The sequence below is a fragment of the Sorex araneus genome, chromosome 3 (assembly GCF_027595985.1).
Source record: "Sorex araneus isolate mSorAra2 chromosome 3, mSorAra2.pri, whole genome shotgun sequence".
NCBI classification, from domain to species: Eukaryota; Metazoa; Chordata; class Mammalia; order Eulipotyphla; family Soricidae; genus Sorex; species Sorex araneus.
In genome coordinates this window covers 178,793,549-178,816,682 of record NC_073304.1, presented here as the reverse complement: position 1 = coordinate 178,816,682, position 23,134 = coordinate 178,793,549, and the positions used below count along the sequence as shown (strand labels likewise).

At 43.2% G+C, this 23,134-nt stretch overlaps 1 protein-coding gene and 1 non-coding gene across 2 annotated transcripts; both read right to left on the bottom strand.

Moving 5' to 3' along the window:
* Positions 1-682: 682 nt before the first annotated feature.
* On the bottom strand, positions 683-808 carry LOC129404108 (small nucleolar RNA ACA64). The gene has a single exon (XR_008629697.1). It is a non-coding gene; the product is annotated as a small nucleolar RNA ACA64 (small nucleolar RNA).
* A 9,141-nt stretch (positions 809-9,949) lies between these two features.
* MMP27 (matrix metallopeptidase 27) lies at positions 9,950-19,646 on the bottom strand. The gene is made up of 10 exons (XM_012931877.2): positions 19,545-19,646; positions 17,922-18,160; positions 17,119-17,267; positions 16,920-17,048; positions 15,573-15,734; positions 15,077-15,194; positions 13,690-13,820; positions 12,130-12,289; positions 11,069-11,172; positions 9,950-10,185 (listed from the first exon to the last, which is right to left on the bottom strand). The coding sequence occupies exons 1-10, from the start codon at positions 19,644-19,646 to the stop codon at positions 9,950-9,952; spliced, it is 1,530 nt and encodes a 509-aa protein (XP_012787331.2).
* Between the last annotated feature and the right edge of the window lie 3,488 nt (positions 19,647-23,134).

Genomic DNA, 23,134 nt, shown 5'->3' with positions numbered 1-23,134 from the left:
GATTTTACTAGGAAATAAGAGCCAGACTTGTAAAGTGGCTGCCTACAACTCCTGGCTTTGCACTAAGGAATTACTCCTGGCCGTGCTCAGGGGACTATATGGGATGCTGGGAATCAAACTTGGGTCGGCTGCGTGCAAGGCAAAAGCCCTACCCCCTGTGCTATGGCTCCAGCCCTCAGACAGACATTTTCAATCCCTTAAATTAGCATGTAATTGATGCCTACTTCTCCCTGGAAGAAATAAACTTTAAGATTTCTTTATTAGTAAGTTTATTTTTTTTGCGGGGGGGACACACACACCTGACTGTACACAGAGACTAGTCCTGGCACAGTTCTGTGGGTCTCTGCTGTGGTTCTGGGCCATTGAGTCCCAGGATCTGCATGAGGACGTCTGCTCCAGCCCGCTGACTCACCTCCCCAGCCGCTGTCTCTCTTTTGTTTTAACACAGTAACATTTAACGTGCCTGATTTTCACCAGCATTGACGGGAATAAGAAAAACCATGCGGTAATGTTTTGATTGTATTTTGAGCATTATGGATTATCTTTGTGAAAAACAACAACAACAACAATGCAGTCAAGGGAAAATGGCACATCCTGATGAGAAAGACTCTAGGGACCTCAGAGTCCTGTGGGTAGGAGAGGAGCCCGAGGCGAGAGATGCAGGTGGCTCTTGGGCACTCTGACGTGCCAGGAACCTTGGTTTCCCCAGTCCACTCTGGAGAGTGTGCAGTGAGCTAAGGCCCCACTGGGTGTGGGCGCCGAATCTCACCCACGGCACAGGCAAAGCTGCTGGTGACTCTCAGTGGGTGCCAGGTCACAGCTTCTTCATCCATTGGACACTGAGTTGTTTTCCTACCCTGGCCATTGAACCAAACATTACATGAATAGAGGTGTGCAGATATCTGCCTTTTAAAATTAATATCTTCATGTTTTGGGTGAAAATTTTAGAAAAATTTTGGTGAAAAATTTTTCCATGGTCCTCCCCCCAAAAAACCCCAACAAAACAACCCCCCCAAAACAAACAAAACAAACCCCCAAACCCCACAAACTCCACAAACCTTAAACCAAAACTCTCACTAAAATTACTGCATGAGTAAAAAAAAATTGCAAAGAACACATCAGGTATTGGGCTAATATCCAAGACAGACAAAACATTCAAAAAGCTCAACAACCACAAAAATGTAATAACCCCGTCAAAAATTGGGGAGTGGCGCTGAACAGACATGTCCATGAAGAAAACATCCCAATCATAGGCACACAAAAAAAGCATTAAGCATTGCTTGTTGTCAGGGAAACGCAGATCAGAATGACAGTGAGATGCTGTCTCACGCCAGAGAGGATAGAAGAATGGCAACACAGGTGCTGGTGGTATGTAGTTGATGGGGATGGTGTCTGGCTTATTCACTGTGGAGAAACCCAAGGTTAGAACATCTGTCTGACCTGGACTTTAAAATTCTTGAAACTCATGCTCTCTGAAGGGCCCCCGTGTGGGTAAGATCTACAACCTGCCAAAGTCCAGGCATTTGGCTTCTTTGGACTCAAATGTTTCGGTGGACAGTCGCCACCTAGTGGCAAAGTGGAAAAGAGGACCCAGTAGGCAATGAGAAGTGCTCCAATTCCATCCTTAAAAGAAACACGGCTTCCCCTAGTAGAGAATTTTGGGAGGACCCACTCAGGTTGAAAGCTTCATACCAAAAGTAGACTATAGACCAAACATGATGGCCACTCAATATCTCTGTTGCAGACTACAACACCCAACAGGAGAGAGAACAAAAGGGCAGAGGCAGGTCGAGGTGGTGGGGGTTGGGGTGGGGGTGGTGGGAGGGATACTGGAAACATTGGTGGGGGAGAATGGGCACTGGTGGAGGGATGTAAACCAAATGCAAACATGAAAATTCATAAGTTTGTAACTGTACCTCACAGTGATTCATTAATGAGAGAGAGAGAGAGAGAGAGAGAGAGAGAGAGAGAGAGAGAGAGAGAGAGAGAAACATGGCTTCAATGTTGTGGAGGGTTTTACCGACCTGTGGAATATAAAGTAACATAAAGGGAGGCTAACACCAAAGGAGAATAGAGATAAGGGCCTGGAGGATCGCTCCATGGCTTGGAAGCCGGCCTCACATGCTGGGGGAAAAGGCAGCTGGGATAGAGAAGGGACCACTAAGTAAATGATGCTTAGAGGACTTGTTCAGGATGGGAGATGTGGGCTGAAAGTAGACTATAGACCAAATATGATGGCCTCTTAGTCCCTGTATTGCAAACCATAACACCCAAAAGGAGAGAGAGAGAGAGAGAGAGAGAGAGAGAGAGAGAGAGAGAGAGAGAGAGAGAGAGAGTAAATGAGTCTGCCACAGAGGCAGGAGGTGGGGGATGGCGGGAGGGATACTGGGAACATTGGTGATGGAGAATGGGCGCTGGTGGAGGGATGGGTACTCAATCATTGTATGACTGAAGCGCAATCATGAAAGCTTGTAAGTCTGTAACAGTATCTCACGGCGAGTCATTAAAAAAGTATTAAAATGCTTGGTCTTTGCACTGTGAGGTCCTTTTCTTTTGTTAATACTATAAATGCACATTGCTCAGTTCCTAATAATCCAATGAAGTTGTGGTGAGGTTCATACTAAAATTATGTATAAAATTATTTTATTACAAAGTAATAATAACAACAACAACAACAACAACAAAAAGAAACACGGTCCATTCTCCATGGAGCAAGCTGGCAGCATACACCAAGTAACACAGGAGAGGAATGAGGCTCACCCCACTGGGAATGGCCATCCTCACAGCTGAGAGAAGCTCCTCTCTCCCCCTCCTCTTCGCCTGGAGCTCTCTGATTATTCCCCAGGAATAAAAACAACCAAAAATACTGGCTTGCAAGTTGTTCTCCCATAACAACATAAACGGCAGCTATGGTGAAGATCTCAAGTCCGAATTTCACTATTCACATCCGTGTCTACATATCTCAAGAGAACTCTGCCAGGCAAGAAAGAAAATCCTGGTGCTGATGGATCCATTTTCTGGAGGAGACGCTAAGATGCAAAATGAGCACGGGTGGGGTGAGCCTCGTTGCTCTCCAGTGTTACTTCGGGTGTGTGGTTGAGCGCGTTTCTTTTGCCTTTTCACCACATACGTTGGGAAAACAAACCACAGCAATCATGAACTTGGGTGAAACTTATTGCAGAAGGACCAGGATGCAGGGCAAAAAAAAAAAAATTGCATAGAACACATCAGGTATTGGGCTAATATCTAAGACAGACAGAACATTCAAAAAGCTGGGAGATGCCGAAGATACAGGGGGTGAGCAAGATCAAGTCCTTACAGGGAGATAAATCAATGCACGAGGAGCCGAGTGTTTGGTGTGGTGATGAGTATAAGATTTGAAACAAAATGTGTGATAATTGTAAAGATGGAAAATAGGAATATATGAGACGGGAATTGGACCTTGGTGTCTGCCAAGTGACTTAGGCCAAGACGAGTGTCCTCTCACACTCATGCCTTCATTTGTAAGAAGCCTCCACGGAGAGGGGGGTGTGGTGGCTTCTTCCTCTCTCACAGTGACTGGGTAATTGAATGAACTCACCAGGCCCAGGCTGGCTCGGAGGCTTGTGGCACCTGCAGGGGGCAGTACCCTCCAGGCTGTGGTGGAACAATGGGCATGAACACTCTTCACAGAGGCAGCCAGCTCTGCTCTGGCGTTTTTTTTTTTCTTTAATCATTGTTTCAAATGTTTACACATCTTCATTTGCAGGATTCGCAGAGGCCAATCTCCACTGTGGCCCTGGCTTTTAAAAACAGTGCCTGGCACATAGTAAGCTCTCAGTACATATTTGTCGAATTTTCTGTCACTTCATTTTTTTTCTGAGGAGCCAGGGGTTTGGGGCCACACCCCGGGGGTGCTCAGTAGCTATTCCCTGACTGCTCAGGAGTGCCACCTGGCCATGCTTAGGGGACCCTATATGGTGCCAGGGGGTTGAAACTGGGGTTGAAGGACGCAAGGCAAGCACCTTAACTGCCCCCCTGCCCACCCTCCTGCTTCTCCAGCCCCTAGTTCCTGTGACATCCAGTGGGCATTGGATTGCTGCCTAATGAATGAATGAGACCGATAAATGCCAAGGCCAACAGAAGCCCAATTTGGAAACCAATAGATGCATCATAGGAGAAATCTGACAGGAAGCTCTCCCAATAATGTGTCATTTTCATGGGAAGAATCTTATGTTTTATAATGCACTTTTTTGTATGGTTCTTTTGATTCCTGGTATCAGATTTCCTGAGGCTTCTCAAGATTAAAATCAGATTGAGCTTGGCTTGACAACCTATGCAATCTGACTATTTAGCCAGAAGTAGAAAAGAAATGATGGAGTTTCGGTAGAAAGTTTTTTGTTCTGAAAACATTCTACTGTAAGTTCTCCAAAATGTTGTTGTTCATTTGGTTTAAATTTTCTTTCTTTCTTAGAAATAAGATTCTAAGTGATTCCTAACAAGAATAACTGGATTTTTATTTCCTATGGAAATCTCAGATAGTGGCATCTCAGTTAGTGAGTGAATTTATAAATTAAAATGTATGGTATTTGTGATCATTTATGCTGAAGATACATAAACTATTTTGAAAATTCTGTATACCTGGAAAAAGATAAGGGATTAAACTTCAACCTAAAACCACATATTTAATAACTAGAGAACTGATACATACAACTGAATTGGTGGTGGTGCGGGGTGTAAAAGAGAGGTATCGGGGTCCCTGGGGGAGAGAGGTGGGGACACTGGGGAGGGGATTGGTGTTGCAATTATGTACGTGGAAAACCATCGTTAACAGTACTGTAAATCACAGAGCCTCAATTTAAAAAGTTTAGAAAGATGAAAAAGAGACACTAAAAAAAAACAAACAAAAAATTAGTTACTTTAAAGGGCCACACCCGGTGGTGAAAAATTATACATTTTCTTCTAGAACAAATGATTCACTTGAGTGAGTGTCTTAGAAGACTCCGCCCGGATGAACAATAGGAAGGTGCTGAAGCCTGTCCCTCTGTGTCCCCGGGCAAGAGGAAGTGGAAATGCAATTTCTGGGTGTGAGTCCCTTTCCACGACACCGCGGCTGCTCAGTTCTCCAAGTGGAATAAAGTAGTCTCGTTCATGCTTGCTTTGGATGCTGTGTCTTTCCCTCAAGACCCACTCCATAGCCCTTCAGAAGACCAAAAGGGATGAAGAAGACTGGGGCCCAATTGGCTACCTCACTTCATTTGGTCCCACTGCGTATAGTGTACAACCAGGGAAGAATCAGGCCACATTTTATTCCAATTTCTAGAAATTTAGCTTCTCTCCTAGTTTTTCTACTTGTTTGTGTGGTTTTCTTAAATAGATTTTTTAAAAAATGGAATTTCTGTGACATCAACCCCTACAAAGCTGTTCATAATTAGGTTCCAGTCATACAGTGTTTCAACACCATCTCTCCACCAGTGCACATCTCCCAGCACCAGTGTCCCCAGTTTCCCTCCCATCACCCCCTGCCCAGCCTGCCTCTATGGCGAGCACTTCTCTCTCTCTCTCTCTTTCTCAAAGATTATCATATGTATCCCTTTATCTACTTTCAACACAGTTCTTGTCCATCATTCCCAGCTATTATTTTCATACTGGTCCCTTCGCTATCATTACCTATCCTTCGCCCCCTACACACTTGTGGTAGATTCCAACCATTGTTCGTGCTTTTGGACACAAATGCACAACTTGCTATTTGTAGTAGTGCCGACTCACACTCTCCAAGCACTTGGAGCTCATGTATGACTCTGTGTGCTGCATGTGACTGTGAAGGTCTGGAGCAGCTCTCTGAGCCCGAAACTTACCACAGTCATTTAACTAATGGAGAAACTGAGGTGCAAAGTGTGTCGGTAACTTGCCCAAGTTCTATGTTTAATTAGTGGGGAACTTGGGCCATGCACCCCAGCAGTCTCGCTCCGGAGTCCTTACTCTCACCCTCCCTTGAGCTAGGGTATAGAAATCAAATGCCTTCTTTCTGAAGCTGGGTGCAGTGGACTTTGCTGTGGGAGATTAAACACATCGGGCAACTCCTGCTTCGAGAAAATGGGGGGCCTGGTAGTATGTCTAAAGCAGACAGTGAAACAAAGATACAGCTTTACTGCTGTATACTTATATAGGAAAATACGTATTTTAACAGGAACTTATTTGAACACTTCATTTTAAAAGATAAAGATTTTTTCCATTCATGCCACTTGTAAAACTTGATTTTTATTGTACACACAATTCTCTTTTCTGACTGATTTTCCTATGCCTAATTTTTGTTGAAAATAGTGCTGTGCAACACATCATAAGACACTCCCTACCCATTTTCCATAAAATCAAAGAGGGAAATACACACACACACACACACACACACACACACACACACACACACACATATATATATATATATATATATATATATATATATATATATATACCTCTTGGAGATCCTGGCAAGCTACAGAGGGTATCCTGCCTGCACGGCAGAGCCTGGCAAGCTCCTGTAGTGTATTTGATATACCAAAACAGTAACAATAACAGGTCTCATTCCCCTGACCCTGAAAGAGCCTCCAATCACTGGGAAAGATGAGTAATGAGAGGCTGTTAAAATCTCAGGGCTGGGACGAATAGAGACCTTACTGGTGCCCGCTCGAGTAAATCAATGAACAATGGGATGACAGTGATACAGTGATACAGGAACTTAAAAGAGCTTCTCCATCACAGGACAAGAGGGAGCTCAACAGGCCAAGGGCTTGCTCTGCATGCAGCCCAGGATTTAACTCCTGGGTGGGGCTGCATTGCAGGGTCCCCCACGCCTTACTGGGAGTGCCCCCCCCCCCCCCCCCCCGGCACTGCTAGGTATGGCCAAAAGCAAACAAGTGAGCAAGTAACAACAATGAAAGACTCTTCCCATCACACAGGTGTGTTTGTGGTCAGCCCCTCCCTCCTTTTTTGTGCTTAATAACTGGTGACTGACTTTGCTGTGTCAATTTCTATGAGATCTGCAGTTGCCCATCTGGCTTCCTACTGTGTGTCACGGTGCTCTGGCCCTTTTAGCTTTCCCCTTTTAGCCTGAGTGTGTTGCAATTTGTCTTTCACCTCGGCAGTTCAGAGACATTTGTTTTTCCCCACCCCCGGTCTTAGCTTTCATAAGTAAAGTCATTATTAATGTCCACATGCCATTATTTTTATGAAAATATTTTCATTTTGGGGGGATGAAATTTTAAGAGTAGGGTCACTGAGTTACACGTACTGGATGTAAAGCTTTATAAGAAACAGCTAAACTGATTCCTAACGTGTTGCATTTTTTTATTCTCTTTTTTTTCCCCTGTTTTTTTGGTCACACCGGTGATGCACAGGGGTTACTCCTGGCTCATACACTCAGAATTACTCCTGACGGTGCTCAGAGGACCATATGGGTTGCTGGGAATCGAACCTGGGTCGGCCGCATGCAAGACAAATGCCCTGCCCACTGTGCTATCACTCCAGCCCCGCATTTTTTTATTCTCACCAGGTTCCTCATAGACTTCCAGTTACTACACTTGTCAGCAGCAGGAATATAGTCTTTCAATTTTAATATTTTATTTTGTATTTATGTGATATCTCACTGTGGTTTTAATTGAATTTTCCTAATTATTAAGATAATAACATCTTCATGTGCCTTTCAGAAAACATTCAAACAGCAAAATTTGGGCTACTAATAAAACTGAGCTGTTTGTGTACTTGTGTTTTGACTACAAAAGTCTTTATATATTTTGGATGGACTCTTTTTTTGTGGTGGACCATGCCTGACTGTGCTCAAGGATCATCACTTCTGCTGTCACTTGGGGGACTATATAGGATTCTGGGGGTCAGACCTGTATTGCCTTTGGCAAGGCAAGTACCTTACCCACTGTACTATTGCTCCAGCTGCTGCAACTCCCTTTTTAGGTATATAGCTTTAAATATTTTTGGGGGTGCTTGTGTTGCTTGCCGCCCACCCAGACCCCTTCCTATGGGGTATGGCTCCCTTAAGTCCTGTCAGAAACCATTTCTGAGCATAGAGCTGGGAGTAAGCCCTAAGCACAGCTCGACATGGCTCCAAAACACTGTAGCACTGCTCTGTAGCACTGTTGTCCCATTGTTCATCATTTTGCTCGAGCAAGCACCAGTAATGTCCCCAAAACATTGTCACTGTCACTGTCATCCCATTGCTCATCGATTTGCTCGAGCGGGCACCAGTAACGTCTCCATTGTGAGACTTGTTACTGTTTTTGGCCATATCAAATATGCCATGGGTAGCTTGTCAGGGTCTGCTGTGGGGGCAAGATACTTTCAGTAGCTTGTTGGGCTCTCCGAGAGGGACAGAGAAATCGAACCTGGGTTGGTCCCAAAACAAAACAAAACAAAAATTTTCTTTTCTATTGCAGCTTGTGGCTGCAATACCGTAAATGAATGGATACATATGCACCTGTGTAGCTACACACAGATTTGGGGGGCTGCTGCCACCAGTGCTGGGCAGAAGCAAGGCAAGTGCTCTGCCTTCCCATCCTGGCCTTTGCCCTAAAGATTGTTGTTTTGGAGAGTAAAAGTTTTGAGTCTTATTGGTAAAGTTGAGTTCATTTCTCTTTTATGGTTCATGCTTTGTCTTATCTAAAAAAAATCTTTGCATAATCCAAGATCAAAATTCAAAATATTAATTTTCCAAGCTTTACGCTCATGCTTGGTGAGTTTTTATGAATAGTGTGGGGGAAAGTGTCAGGTCCCACCCCGGCCCCATCTTTATGGATATCTGATTGCCTCAGCATGCTTTTTTTTTTTTTTTACTTCAAAGACTTATCTATTTGTTACGTATTAGGTATTGAACTGTAGTCCTTAATATTTGCTTTGTTTCGAACAGTCAGTAACTCTGAGTTGGGGATACCAACTGAAAGGAAAATGTGTAGTGGGGAGCCATCTGCAGACATTCCCGAGGCATTCTCTGCTGTTTCCTACTAGTTGCCATTGGCCCCCTCTGTCACCTGGCCTGGATCAAGTTTCCTTGGCATCCTCCCCCACTCCGGGCCAGGGGCTATAAATATTTTTCCAAGCGTTTAGTTTTGAAAGTGTAAAAGTAAAGCCTAATGGTAAGAACTTAAAGCTCACCAAATCTATGGAATAGTAGAGAACACAGAGCCTCCCTCCTGCCCTGGCCTCAGGCTCCCAGGGTCGAGCATCTCAGGCCCAGGGAGGAAGTCTCTAGTTTCTAGGCCCTCTCAGGGGCATCCAACTTGACTTAACCTTCTTCTGGCTCTTTCATTGCCGGGGAATCACTTCCGGGGCATCGGCTGAGTACTTGCGGCACCTCCTTCTGTCTTTGGGGCTGGGGTTACTGACAGGAATGGCAAGTGTGGACAGAAGCCAGACAGGAACACTCTCGCTTAGTTCCTTTCTTCTGGGCTCTCTGCAGTGCAGTCTTGGTGCTTTTCAGCTCTCCCCAGGAACTGTCGATGACCATCGCATTCTAGAGTTTGCTGGCCTAGAGAGACATTCTCCCAAATAAGTTTCCTGGGGAATAAAGGTGACATTTTGTTCTGCCAACTATGTGCTAGTTTTCAGTGAGTATAGACCATTTCGGAAGGGAAGCGTGAGGAACGTATTACATTGGCTGTCTCCGATCGCAGAGGTCCAGACAAAGCAGAATGCTAAGGATTGCTTTAATAATCATCATCTCAGATTTCTCAGTTAAGACATGTGGCTTACTCCTTCAAACCACAAAGTAGAAAACAGATTTAGAGTACAAAAGTCAGAGTTTTGGTTATACATAAGGAATTCCTGTGAAAACAACCTCAGATAGCTCAGGAAAGACTACTGAATCTTTGTCCAGGAGACAATTAGAACTTGATGTAATCACAGTTCTATGTTGAAGCATATTCAAATTATAAGGCTTCTTGGGTTTCATCTTCCATATATAAATTTACTGATTACTGGAGACTTTTTTCAGTACATACCCAATACTTAAAATAAACAAGTTTAAATTATTACAAAACATCTGTATTCCTCCTGAATGTACTTTTTCCTTGATATAAAAATCAGATGCATTTAATGGGGTTTTACATCGAAACCATGTGTTGGTTTTCATTACTCGGGTAACATTCTTTGCTTTGGGATCATATTCAAATTGCTTTGATTTGCAGAAGAAATAAAAGAATCCTAAAGAGAGAGGAAATTATAGTTAGTCATCTTTCACTACTGTACAATGATTTCATACTTTAAACATCTATGAAGAGAATAAAAGAACTAAACACTGCATAGAGAAAACAAATGTGTATGGTGTAGGCTTATCTTCTTTATTATTGTCAAGATAAAAAAAAGTCTTTTTATTAATCCAAGAAAGAGGCTAGTGTATCAAACATACATTTCAAGGGACTTAATACCTATTGAGCCAGGCTGTGTTTTAGGCCAGAGGTTCTCAAACTAGGTCTTCAGAAGAGTCCTCTGGGCCTGTGACCTGGGCCTGTGCCCTCATTTCCCCGTGACTGTTCTGCCTTACCTTACCTTAGGGTCTGGGGTTCCATGTTTGAGTTCAGGGAATAAAAGATGTGGCACTTGATACCAATTTTAGATTCCTGCCAGCTCCATAGTCTGGGCTGCAGTTTTTGAAGACAGAGCAGCTGACAGGACACTAAGTTGATGGAGGTTATTTAATAATATATAGATTTGTGGATTGTGCTCCCTACCCTCCTAACTCAAAAATACTGTAGAATTTTAGATTTCACACTCCAAGTCTCAGCGATGTGATTGCATCTTGGACATCCCTGCTCAGTTCATATGCTGGAAGCTGCACGGGGGGGCGGGGGGGGGGACTTTTGGAGAGTATTTTGGATCAGTGATAAGTAAGACCGATTTTATTGCCTTTGCCATATATTTAGAATAACAGAAAATATAATTCAGCTTGTGAGAATGCCAAAAGGGCCGAAGTTTGTGTTTATGTTACTCAACAATAGTAAAATTACATCAACATGAAATTAGTTATGATTCATTTTATTTCGTAGTAATTAAAATCCTCCAAGTAACTGATTTGCTTTGGCATTACCTTTGTGGTGAAAAGCAGCGTCGACCCGGAGACCAATTCCTGGGAAGTGTTTGATCACCCTCCGTGGGTAACCCCTGTCCATGGTTTGGGTCGCCTCGTCATACCTGGATACGGGGGTTGGAAAGGTTTCCTGGGGGTCTCTGGGGAAACCCAATTCTTCTACTGCCCAACTAGGAGTTAGACTATCTGGGGAGTAAAGTAGTTCTGTCAGAGGAGACCTAATTGGACCAATGATTTGAAGTACAGCAACTATTTTTCTATAGTGTATTGAAAGCAAGAAACTATGAGAGAAACCTGCCATGTAATTTGTCATATTGGTGATGTTCTAAGGACTGTTCAAGTTGGGGCTAAGTCAGGTGCTTTTGTTTTGTTTTGGGGCTGGAGCAATAGCACAGCGGGTAGGGCATTTGCCTTGCATGCGGCTGACCTGGGTTTGATCCCTCCATCCCTCTTGGAGAGTCCAGCAAGCTACCGAGAGTATCCCGCCCGCATGGCAGAGCCTGGCAAGCTCCCAATGGTGTATTTTGATATGCCAAAAAACAGTAACAACAAGTCTCACAATGGAGACGTTACTGGTGCCCACTCGAACAAATTGATGAACAATGGGAGGACAGTGCTACAGTGCTTTGTTTTGTTTTGGGGCCACACGTGACAGTGCTTATGGGACCATACCTGACTACATTTAGAAATCACTTTGGCGGAGTTGGGTTACTATATGATGCCAGAATCGAACCTGGGCCCGCCACATGCAAGACAAGTGCCCTGCCTCCTGTACTACCTCTTTGGCATCAAAGCTTGGTGCTTTTATAGATTTTTTCTGAAATCAACAATTTGGTTGGTATTTATTTTATTATTTTGTCTTTATTTTTTAAAGTTGGAAATAGATCTTTGTATTCATCGGAATGTTCTTTGATATAGTGAATGTCATCTACTCATGATTCCCCCAACAAAATTTGCTTTAAGAAGATGTTAAGTTACTTTAATTTTTGTCTCTTAAAGTGATGTTAGGTGTTGATTTTTCACCACAGTAAAATAAAGAGGCCAATTGTATATAAACTTACCTCCAGAACCATATGCCCACGAAAAAGTAGGTTTTTTTAGTGCTGTGATCACAGAGAACTGCATCAACTTTCTTCACATATTTTGGAAAGCCGAGTGTATAGATGGATTTGGGATAATCCGGCAAAACAGCATAGCCTCTGATCATCCAGAAGGCAGCATCTAAGACGTGAAAAGGTGGTTATCTTCTGCTCGAGGTCTGAGAGGAGAAACAGATATTTTGAGAAGTATGAAATAATGAGATGTTGTGTTCTCAGCTTCAGGGTTTGGAGAGTTGGTAATCTGATGTCTACTTATTCTCAACATGCCCTTTGGATGCTTAAATTGTTAACATAACAAAATAATATATACCTGTAATAACATACTTCTCTAGTAGTGTACTTCTCCATATCAGTGCTATGGCATTGGTAGCTTATCTTTTTTTTTCTTTTTTTCTTTTTTTGGGTCACACCCGGTGATGCTCAGGGGTTCCTCCAGGCTCTGCACTTAGGAGTTATTCCTGGTGTTGCTCGGGGTACCATTTGGGATGCTGGGGATGGAACCCGGTCGACCACGTGCAAGGCATGTGCTTTACCCACTGTACTATTGCTCTGGCCCCATTGGTAGCTTTTCTAGCTTTGATTCAAGTTTATTTATGACACATAAAACACAAGGAAATAGGTGGTTAGGGTCTGTCTAGCATGCTCTCAACCCAGGTTTGATACCTGCCACCACATTATCCCTAGAGAATTCCCAGGTGTAACCCTGGAGGCACCCCAGCATCACAGAGTGTGGCCAGAGGCCCCCAGCACCTCCGCCATGGCCCATATGATCGCCTGCTCCACAGGACCTGAGTAATGCAGGATCTTGGACCTTTCCTTGCATCCTAGGCTCAGTTAGCTAAGAATCTGACTGACCATTGGGGAGGGGTCCCCTGTGACCCCCTGAACAGCAGTCAAAAGGCCTCATACCTGTAGTGAAGAACACAAGTAACTAAATTAAGTTGAGTACATCCATGAAATGAATTTCCAATAAACAATTAATTTTGCAATACATGTGTATATAATATCATAAGGGGCATGCAAATACTAAACATTACTTGTGTACGTGAAATTCAAAGCATCCTGCTTTTAAAATTAAGTTTCATGAAGGCATCATGTCACATAGGGTCTCCTGAGAGCATTGTTTTGCAGTTACCTGGCTTCTCCTCTAGCTCCGGATCCTGCCACCTTATTCCACGGCACCCCCACCCGTCCCCTGGCCAAAACATCCTGTTCTTATTTGCCAAACCTAGAAGCCTGGTCAAAAAGGTATATACAGGAGATACAACATAGCTTTTATTTGGCAAGTAAAAAAGACTGTTTTCTTCTATTGCATAGTTTTAAAAAAAAGGTTTTGTGTAATCTGGATGGTGTTTATCATCTTAGCCAGAAAAAGTTCTGGGTAGTTATTCTTGGTGGCAGGAGCCTAAGGTGGGGCAAAGATGCCACATGTTTAGCTGATGCACCAGACTCTTGCATGAATATCTCCCTGACCAGTAAGGGGATCCTGAGGAAGAAGAAAATCACGATGGACCAAGTTACCTTTAAAAACCAGAATCTTATCTTTGGGGTTCTCATATGCAGCTTGAATGTCATTTGGCAGAGATGGCCAGAATGAAGAGATTAATTCAAATTCAACATCAGTGATATCGAGATATATCCTCCAGAGGTGCCTGAATTAGCAAACAAAGAAATCCACTTGACACATACAGCCTGTATGTATTTCAATGAAAATATTGTAGGTTTAGGTTTTCCCTCTTTCCTCTAATTGGTTTGTATCTTTCCTCAAATAACTTAGAGTATTGGCACAAGTTTCTGCAGCAAGTTTAGTTGTGAGTTTAGTTCTAACCTTGCACTATCAGAAGGCCAGACCTGTCTTGGTGGCTGGTCTCTGGTCTCTTGGTAACTAAACTGCCACTAAAAATCTTATAATTCTGAGTGTTGGGCGGCTTTATATTTTCCCAAATCAATAACACCTGATATTATAAGGCAACATCAAACATTCAAAGAATTTTGGTGCTTGGTATACACTAGATTGAAGAAATACTCTTATTGGCATATCAAAATATTCCTTTGGACTTTTCTGTCTGGCTGTAAAGTCCTTCGTCTCTGCATGAGACTTGAAAAGTACTCATATACCTCTTCCCTTCCCGGATGCCAGCCTTTCTCTGTGTCTGACAAATGGTCTAAGCATCTGCTGTTTGGAGCTTGATAGTGACAGCAAATCACTACAGTATTATCAAGTTGTGAATGGAAGGAGTCTGATTTTTGCCCTTTTACTGTCAGATCATGTGTGTTCTAATGTTTTTCTTTGAAAAATGTGGTCTTGAGATGTATAACCGAGATTCTTTGTAGTCATTTAATTCCAATAAGTTCTACATAGTGAGATTTGATATTTTTTACTATAGTTTATACTTCACTGATTCATTGTTAAGAGATGGTCTGCTGATATGCATTTGTAGCTGCTCTTCAGGTAGAAAGAAGCTGTAACCTTCATCATCTTCTGCTTTCTGGGGTGTAAAGGCTTATAACGTTGCCAGTTTCCAGAGGCAAAAGTGATATGAGCTATTATACAGAATTCCCGCAACTAACCATTGTCTCATGAAATGGTGTAAGTCAGCTCCAAAAAAAATCAGTAAGAGGATTGGTGTATAATGTTAGCTAAGAAATTTACAGAAAATACACTCTGATTCATTTTATGACACTACACATTTTTAAAACTGTTTACAATGTTGAAATTAACTAGAAAATCAAACAAGCAAATATATATGTAAATATGTATGCAAATAGTAAAACAGTCCAACATAGGTAGCTATAAAATGGAAGCAGATGTGTTTCTCTCTCTACCCCATGGCTCCCTCACTTTTCTTGAATCTCTAGCAAAGATGAATCTTCGTAGGAAGCTGAGTTGTTTAGGGAGTGCATTTACCTGCCTTTAAAGAACATGACTTCTCTGCGAAAAGTAGTGATAGCATCAAAAGTCAAGTCAGGGTCACAGGCCTGGGGAACAGTGTGTTTCCTTGGCTTCACAGGTACCTCAGGCAGGCCTTTGATGAGAACAGAAACACCACAATGAGTGGGGAGGACATGTGGAAATGCACCGGCAGGAACATCTTACCCAACTGAATATTTGCTTCATAATTATTTCCCAAAGTGCTCTTCTCAACTTCCTGGAAATCTTTCTGTTATTTATATGTTTAAATTTATGCAGTTGCATGTCTGGAGAGATAGTACCGAGGGGAGGGTGCTTGCCTTGCACACAGCCAACATAGGTTTGATTCCTGCCCCCCCCCCCCCCCCCATATGGTCCCCTGAGCACCAACAGGAGTGATCCCTGCGCACAGAGCCAGGAGTGAGTCCTGAGCACTGCCAGATGTGGCCCCCAAATAAAAACAAAAACAAAAAGGATTTATAAAGTTGCTCACCATAGATAGATTGGATTCCTTTGATATCATCTTGAGAAAGTGGGTTTTTGCTGGGATCCAGGGAGACATAATTGGGGAACATCAGGGCTGTTTGGTCGTTAGAGTGAGAGAGCCCCAGAGAATGGCCAAATTCATGGGCAGCCACAAGAAATAAGTTGAATCCTTAGCAAAAGACAGGGATACCGTGAGTACATGAGACTATCAAAAGGAAAATGTTTGCATCTGAGATAAGGAATTAAGGAAAAAGAATAGGAGACTTGCAATAATTCTTATAGTACATGCGCCATCATTTTTTTCTGACAAATATGTGAACACTAATAATTTATATTTGTTCCCCAGAATAAACAGATGAGAAAAATGGGTGTCTCAAAAATGAATGTTTGTAGTTTTTGAAAAGTCACCTGTTTTTGGTGTGGCCAGCCTGCCCTCTCAATCATAGCAGATGAGCAACTCTGAGGGCATTAGGGGAAGTGATCTGAATTATACAGCATAGTAGTTTGAATAGATATTGAGTGCTTTCATTAAAGTCACCGTGGAAAACATAAAACACAGAATGTTGTAGAGAAAATTGGAAAGCAAAAGCAACTAGTTGCTAAGCTGCTATTTTCAGGGTTTCTTCAGAATATTAAATTTGGTTCCTAAAGAAAACGGGGCTTAAAATATGGAAACAACCCGAGTGCCCTAAGACAGATGACTGATTAAGGAAACTTTGCTACATCTCCACAATGGGATACTATGCAGCTGTTAGGAGAGATGAAGTCATGAAATTTGCTTATAAATGGATGAACATGGAGAATATCATGCTAAGTGAAATGAGTCAGAAAGAGAGGGACAGACAGAGAGAGACTGCACTCATTTGGGGAGTATAAAATAACACCACATGAGGCTGACACCCAAGGACAGTAGATACAAGGGCCAGGGGGATTGCCCCATGGCTGGAAGACTGCTTCATGAGCAGTGAAGAGAAGGCAGATGGAATAGAGAAGGGATCACTAAGAAAATGATGGCTGGAGGAACCAGTTAAGATGGGAGATGCATGCTGAAAGTAGATAATGGATCAAACATGATGACCTCTCAGTGTCTGTGTTGCAAGCCATAATGTCCCAAAGTAGAGAGAGAATATGGGGAATATTGTCTGCCATAGAGGCAGGGGGAGGGTGGGAAAGGGGGGGTATACCGGGGATATTGGTGGTGGGGAATTGGTGCACTTTTGGAGGGATGGGTGTTTGATCATTGTGAGATTGTAATTCAAACATGAAAGCTTGTAACTATCTCATGGTAATTCAATAAAATTTAAAAAAATAAAAATAAAAAATATATACAAAAAAGAAAGAAAATGGGGTTTACCTGTTGTATCCTTGGTCCAGTTTTCATCCTCATCGAAGTGAGTGTCTCCGCCCAGACCCAGACCAGGAGGAAAGGCGTGACCAAGGACTCCCAGGGGGCCGTCAAAAAATCGAGGACACTGGCCGTGGACTGAAACACAAATCCCAGGGGTGGGGCTGGGCCCAGGAGGTGACCGGACCTCCCCAGCAGGAAACCTTACCTCGAGTCCTGAAGGCGACCATGATATCCGCAATTCCCTGGGAGATCCTGGTAAATGTTAGTGGAGAGACTTTGCTCCACACTTCGAGGCCTTTCTGGATCGCCTCATCCACATCAGCGTGTGCCATGTCTGGAGTATAGTTTATGATTCTTAAAAGCAGACAAAAATATGTCAGGTACTGGTTGTACAGGCCTGCTCAGACAATATACCAAATACACTGATCTGTCTGATCAGTCATACGGCATATTAACTTTCGGGCAGTTTTCTGCACCTTGATAAGAAGGAAACTTATCATACAGCAGGAGGGCCCTCAGGCTGCTGGTCCCAGCTTGGGTTGGGGGGGGGTCATCTCGCGTGCTTCTCCCCCTGCTCGTGAGCCCAGCCTTTCCTTGGATGGAGAGGAGAAAACTCGGATGCTCGCGATCCCTCTGACCCCCATTTCCCTGATAGGACTGGGTGGGCTCCTCTCAGTCTTTCCCATTTCCCTTGCACTCATTCTGGTTCTGCATCTGCATCTCTTCCATGCAGAGAGCAGAGCCCAGAGCATGTGAGCCAGACTGAGCCTACTGAGGGAGCTGTGTAACCCCGACGGTGGTGCACAAACATTTGTCTCCACTTCTCTCTGTTTACGACAGAAGAACAGTGACACCTCCTGTCACAAATTCTCAGGAAGGAAGAATACATGAGACCCACAAAGTGCCGGGTTCATGGGAAGTACTTGGTGAAGCAAACTGGGATCGGTTTGTTCCTTGGATGTAACATTTGTGCTTGGATTCGGGGAAATAGATCAGCGGAAGCATTACCTGTAAGTGAGGTTGTATTTTCTCCAACCAGGGAGAGTGTAGCCATAGTGGCCCACGTCAGGCACCCCACACCTGGGGGTCTTCATGACCTCAAGAGTGCTCGGGTCCAGTTTTCCAGTCACTGTCAGGCCGAAGAATGCTTGCATTTCCCGAATTTTGCCATCTGTGACACTCCTGTTCTTGCTCTGAACAAGACGACTCTCTTCTAACTCAAGACGGTAGAACCGGTTCAGATATGCCTGACAAATGGGGGAAGGGATATAGTTGGAAGACTGCCTCATGAGCTGGGGGAGAATGCTGCTGGAATAGAGAAGGGATCACTAAGATAATGATGGCTGGAGGAGTCGTTGGGGGTGGGAGATGTGTTCTGAAAGTAGATAAAGGACCAAACATGATAACCTCTCAGTATCTGTATTGCAAACCATAATGCCCCAAAGTAGAGAGTATGGGGGAATTGTCTGTCATGGAGGCTGGGGAGGGCTGGAAAGGGGGGCGTATACTGGGGACATTGGTGGTGGAGAATGTGTACTGGTGGAGGGATGGGTGTTTGATCATTGTATGATTGAAACTCACACATGAAAGCCTGTAACTGTATCTCACGGTGATTCAATAAATAAATAAAATTAAAATAAAAAATTAATAAAATAAAAAATAATAAAATTAAAAATATTTTAAAAGGGGCAGAGGGACAGAAAGGGGGAGGCGGTACTTGCCTTGCATGTGGCTGACCCTGATTCATCCTCAGCACCCAAATAGGTCATCTGAGCACCTTCTATGATCCCCTGAGAGCCCTTAATAGTGGGTTCTGAGCACTGCTGGGTGCTCCTGTGTTAATGTGTTCCTGCCCCAAGTCAAAAGTTGCAGACGGCAGCTGAAAGGATAGAGCAGTGGGTAGGGCTTTTGCCTTGTATGCGGCTGACCCAAGTTCATCTTCATATGGTTCCCTGAGTCCTGCCAGGAGTGAGCCCTGAGCACAGAGCCAGGAGTAAGTCCTGAACATTGCTGGGTGTGGCCCAAATTGAAAAAAAAGCCATAGATTAAAGGAAAGCAAATCTCCATATATCAGGAGAAAACAAAATTGTCTTAATTCTTTGGGCAGTAGGGGTAAAAAAAAAGAAATAAGTAATGAGGGTACAGAAAGGGACAAGAAGGAAAGAAGAAAGGAGGGAAACAGAAGAATCGCTCACTATTTTCAGTTTTCACTCTTCACTTTCACATGAGGAGCTGTCCGTGCCCAGAATTGGCCAAGTCACACCACCCATTAAGCTCCAAACTCCACAGGAAAGAATCTAACTGCTTCTATGTGTTAAATTATTCCACAGTTTCCATCTTGTGGTTGTTTCTTGTTGGGGTGCCAGAGATCTCTGTTCTCTCTGCACTATCTCTTCACGTAACCATTGCTTAAGGTTGTCTATTTTGCTACCTTTCCCTCATTCTTCACCCCTCACAGTTCCTCAGGAAGTTCCTCAGGACATTCTCCACATAGTTCACACAGGAAGTGGGAGACAGCCCTTTCTCTCAAGGAAATCAAGAATTCAAAGGTTTTCTGTCTTTTCAGGCCCCGAAGCAATTAACACAATCAACCATTTACTGATAGTTGTTAATAATATTTATTGACCGTACCTGAGCAAACCTTGCATTTTCCTCCTCCTCCACCTTCCGGTCTGTAGGAAATGCTGAAGAAAATGTTGCAAAGAGTAAATGCAGGAGCAGGAAGCTCTCCATTCTTCTCTGCAGCTGAAGAAAGTCCCGCTCTCTTTCCACAAAATTGGAAAAAGTTTTGTGAAACGTGGCACGGTTTGGCATGATTCTGCCTGTACTTAATTAATAACAGAGAAGTCCCTTTGCCAGAGCGTGTTGTGTGTGTGTGCTTTCTAAGTTGGCTTGGTTTGCAGTCATCATCTGCAATTGTTCAATAAAAATAGTCATTGCTCATTGCAGTCCTGTGCTGCTTAATGACATTTGGGGGGAGGCATGGTGGTCCCCAATGGCTCCCTCATATTGTAGCTGTTGTGGTGGCTGACAGGCTGTAGCCCACCTTCCTTTGACAAAGCCCAGCCTCCAATACACACCAGATGATTCCCAGCACAATGTCATTGAACCACCTTTCACCTAACAAACGATGGACAGTCCAACTCCATAATTCCTGAAAGGTTGAACAATTGAAAGATGTTCCTTATGCTCCTCAAGACTCTGGGTGGAACCAAGGAATATTCTGGAATATGACTTGTTGTTCACACAGAATCCTTGATAACATATTCCCAGTTAGGCTTTTTCTTCTTGTCTGTCTCACTCCGCTCCCTGCCCCACTTTTACTTCCTGGCACTATGTTACAAATCAAATAACTGCACCAAAGTTTTAGTTTTGGTATTAGAAACAGGCCATAACTAAGATTAAAAAGTAATGAGTTTTTAAAATCTAAACTGGTCATCCTATATCTCTCATACTGACATAAAACTTCGTTATAGTAGTCATAAGTACTTTAAGAAGGAACAATCAAAAATTCTTTATTATATTTCATATTGTTGCTAAATTCCTTTTATTCTGTGTAATATCACTAAAGAAATATGAGCTGCTTTCATCTCCCAAATAAATAAAACCTTGGCAAATAATTGATTATAACTAGTTGGCACAATTAGTAGGTGTTCTGAGATGAAATTTTCATCTTTGTGTGTGTATAAAACCAACGCCACAAGAATGTTTAAGAAAATATAATCAGAAATTGACCTCATTGTTCAAAGCAAAAGATCCCATTTCACCCACCCCTTTGTAGTTGTTACATTGATATGGTGAATTATATGTGCATCTCTTTCACCCTTTCCTCAGCACTTAGAAGTGTGTCATTCATTCTTTTGATAGATGAATTGATGAAATGACGTATGTTCTAGGTCTTTTGTTGGCTTGGTGAAATAAATTTGGGGTAATGTATTTTTTCATGTAATGTATTTGGGGAATTTTTTGTCCACGCCCAGTGGTGCTCAAGGCTGCACCCAGCTTGCTGTTGTGGGGTGACTTCTAGGAGATGTCAGGTGAGCTGGGAGCCTAACTTTGCCCCAGGCCCTGCAGTGCCCGCTCCGGCCTGCTGAGCTGTCTCCAGCCCTCAAGGAGATTGTAAGCTTATAGACATCAACCCTATGAAGTGTAAAGCAATATCTAAAAGGTGAGTGTCATTGCTGTAGTGGTTCTGGCTGAGAGACAGAGGGCTACAGGTGCAGTGAAGTCTGTTGCTCTTTTTTTCTTTTTCTTTTTAAATGAATCACCATGAGATACAATTACAGACTTACAAACCTTCATGGTTACTTTTCAATCATATAATGATAGAGTACCCATCCCTCCAACAGTGACCATTCTCCATCACCAATGTTTCCCAGTGTCTCTCCCGCCACCCCATCCCTTCCCACCCCCCCTTCCCACCCCCTGCCTCTGTGGCAGACACATTCCTTCTTACTCTCTCTCTCCTTTTGGGTGTTATGGTTTGCAATACGGGTAGTAAGTGGCCATCATGTTTGGTCCATAGTCTACTTTCAGTATGCATCTCCATCCTGAGTGAGCCCTTCAAGCATCATTCACTCAGTGGTCCCTTCTCTGTCTCAGCTACGTTTTCCCCCAGCATGTGAGGCCAGCTTCCAAGCTGTGGAATGATCCTCCTGGCTGTTATCTCTATTATCCTTGGGTGTTAGTCTCCCCATTCTGTTAGTTTATATTCCACAAATGAGTGCAATCTCTCCCTCTTTCTCTCTCTGACTCATTTCACTTAGTGTGATACTCTCCATGCCCATCCACTTATATGCAAATTTCACGATTTTATCTTTTCTAACAGCTGCATAATATACCATTGTGTAGATATACCAAAGTTTCTTATTGCTAATTTTTATTATTGGCTGAGATGAGCCCCGAGGGGTCTGTGGTGGTGGGTTCCTGAGCAGTCCTCTGGGAGTCCTCCTGGTCCATTGTGTGGGCCAAGGATGCTCTGCTGCTTGTGTTCTGAGGCACCAGAGGACCTCCAGGGGGCACCCAGAGATTCTTAGGGGGCAGGTGGTGCCAGGGATTGAACTGGTGTTGGCCACATGCAAGTCACATGCCTTAATATCTGTGCCATCTTCCGCACTTGTGGTGGAAGTTTAAGAAATTATAAGTAAGTCACCTCGGTCACTAACAATAAAATCTTTCATCTGAACTCATTTGATGGGTCATTCTACAACCATAAGATTCCAATTCGTACTCATATGTGAGGTTTAAAAGCTTTAACAAAAAAAAAAAGAGAGAAAATAGATGGTATTGGCGAGAGTTATTTTACAATAAGCATATTTATTGTGTAATGAGCTGCATTGCATTCTAACAGTTGCAGATATGCCATTGTTATGAATTTGATATTGGATTATTATAATTCCACAAACCCCAAAGTTCTTAGCAAAAAAGATCTATCATCAAATGTATGCATCTAGGCTCTGTTTAATTCAATTTGATTCTTTTGCTTAGCATCTTCGTATTTGTACAGTAAGCTTGGTTATCTACAGAATGCCCCTTCTTGGGTAGTCTAGTGTGGGCCCCTCCTTACTACTGCCAGGGAAAATAGGTAGTATTCAGCATAGCATCAGCACCACCATTTGGAAGCAGCAGCTATTCTGCACCCAGAGTTTGTTTGGTATAAAATTTGTACAGCCATGCCTGTGGCCTTGAGGCACATCTCAGGATTGCAGAGTTAGCTAGAAACACTGATGGACAGCAGGGTGTGGAAAGCTGTCCTTGGAGAGAGATGAGACATGAACCCCCAGATGGTAACAACCAACAGGAGTTTGCACTTGCCTAGCACAAACCAGCTGGAAGCGACCAATCAAGTAAAAGGTCACCAGCAAGTTAGCTACACCACCAAGAATTGGGCAACTTTCAGACATGAGGGTTAAAAAGGGTATGAGAATAAAGGAGAGGGTCGCACTCCTACTAGATGGCATGGCCCTGATGGCTCAGCCTTCTCAGCTTTCTTGGCTTTCTGAACTCAACACTTGCTTGACTTGTGCCAAATAAAACTTTATACAACAAAGCTCACTGCTTTGTGTGGTCTTTCAGATATCAGACCCAAACACTAGGAATAAAAGAAATAAGGAGCAAGAGAAAGAAAACTATTTGCTTGGACTCTAGTAATAGAGTGGGGAGAAGGCAGGAGGGAAGCGGAACCCCTCCTTTACGCTGGCCCTTTCGAAGATGCTATTCCT

Coding starts and splice junctions, on each gene's coding strand:
- MMP27 (XM_012931877.2), bottom strand. CDS start 19,646: ATGGAGAGCTTCCTGCTCCTGCATTTACTCTTTGCAACATTTTCTTCA. Junction 13,821..15,076: donor GTCATGTTCTTTAAAGGCAG/GTAAATGCACTC, acceptor TTGCTAATTCAG/GCACCTCTGGAGGATATATC. Junction 12,290..13,689: donor TAAGATTCTGGTTTTTAAAG/GTAACTTGGTCC, acceptor TTCACGTCTTAG/ATGCTGCCTTCTGGATGATC.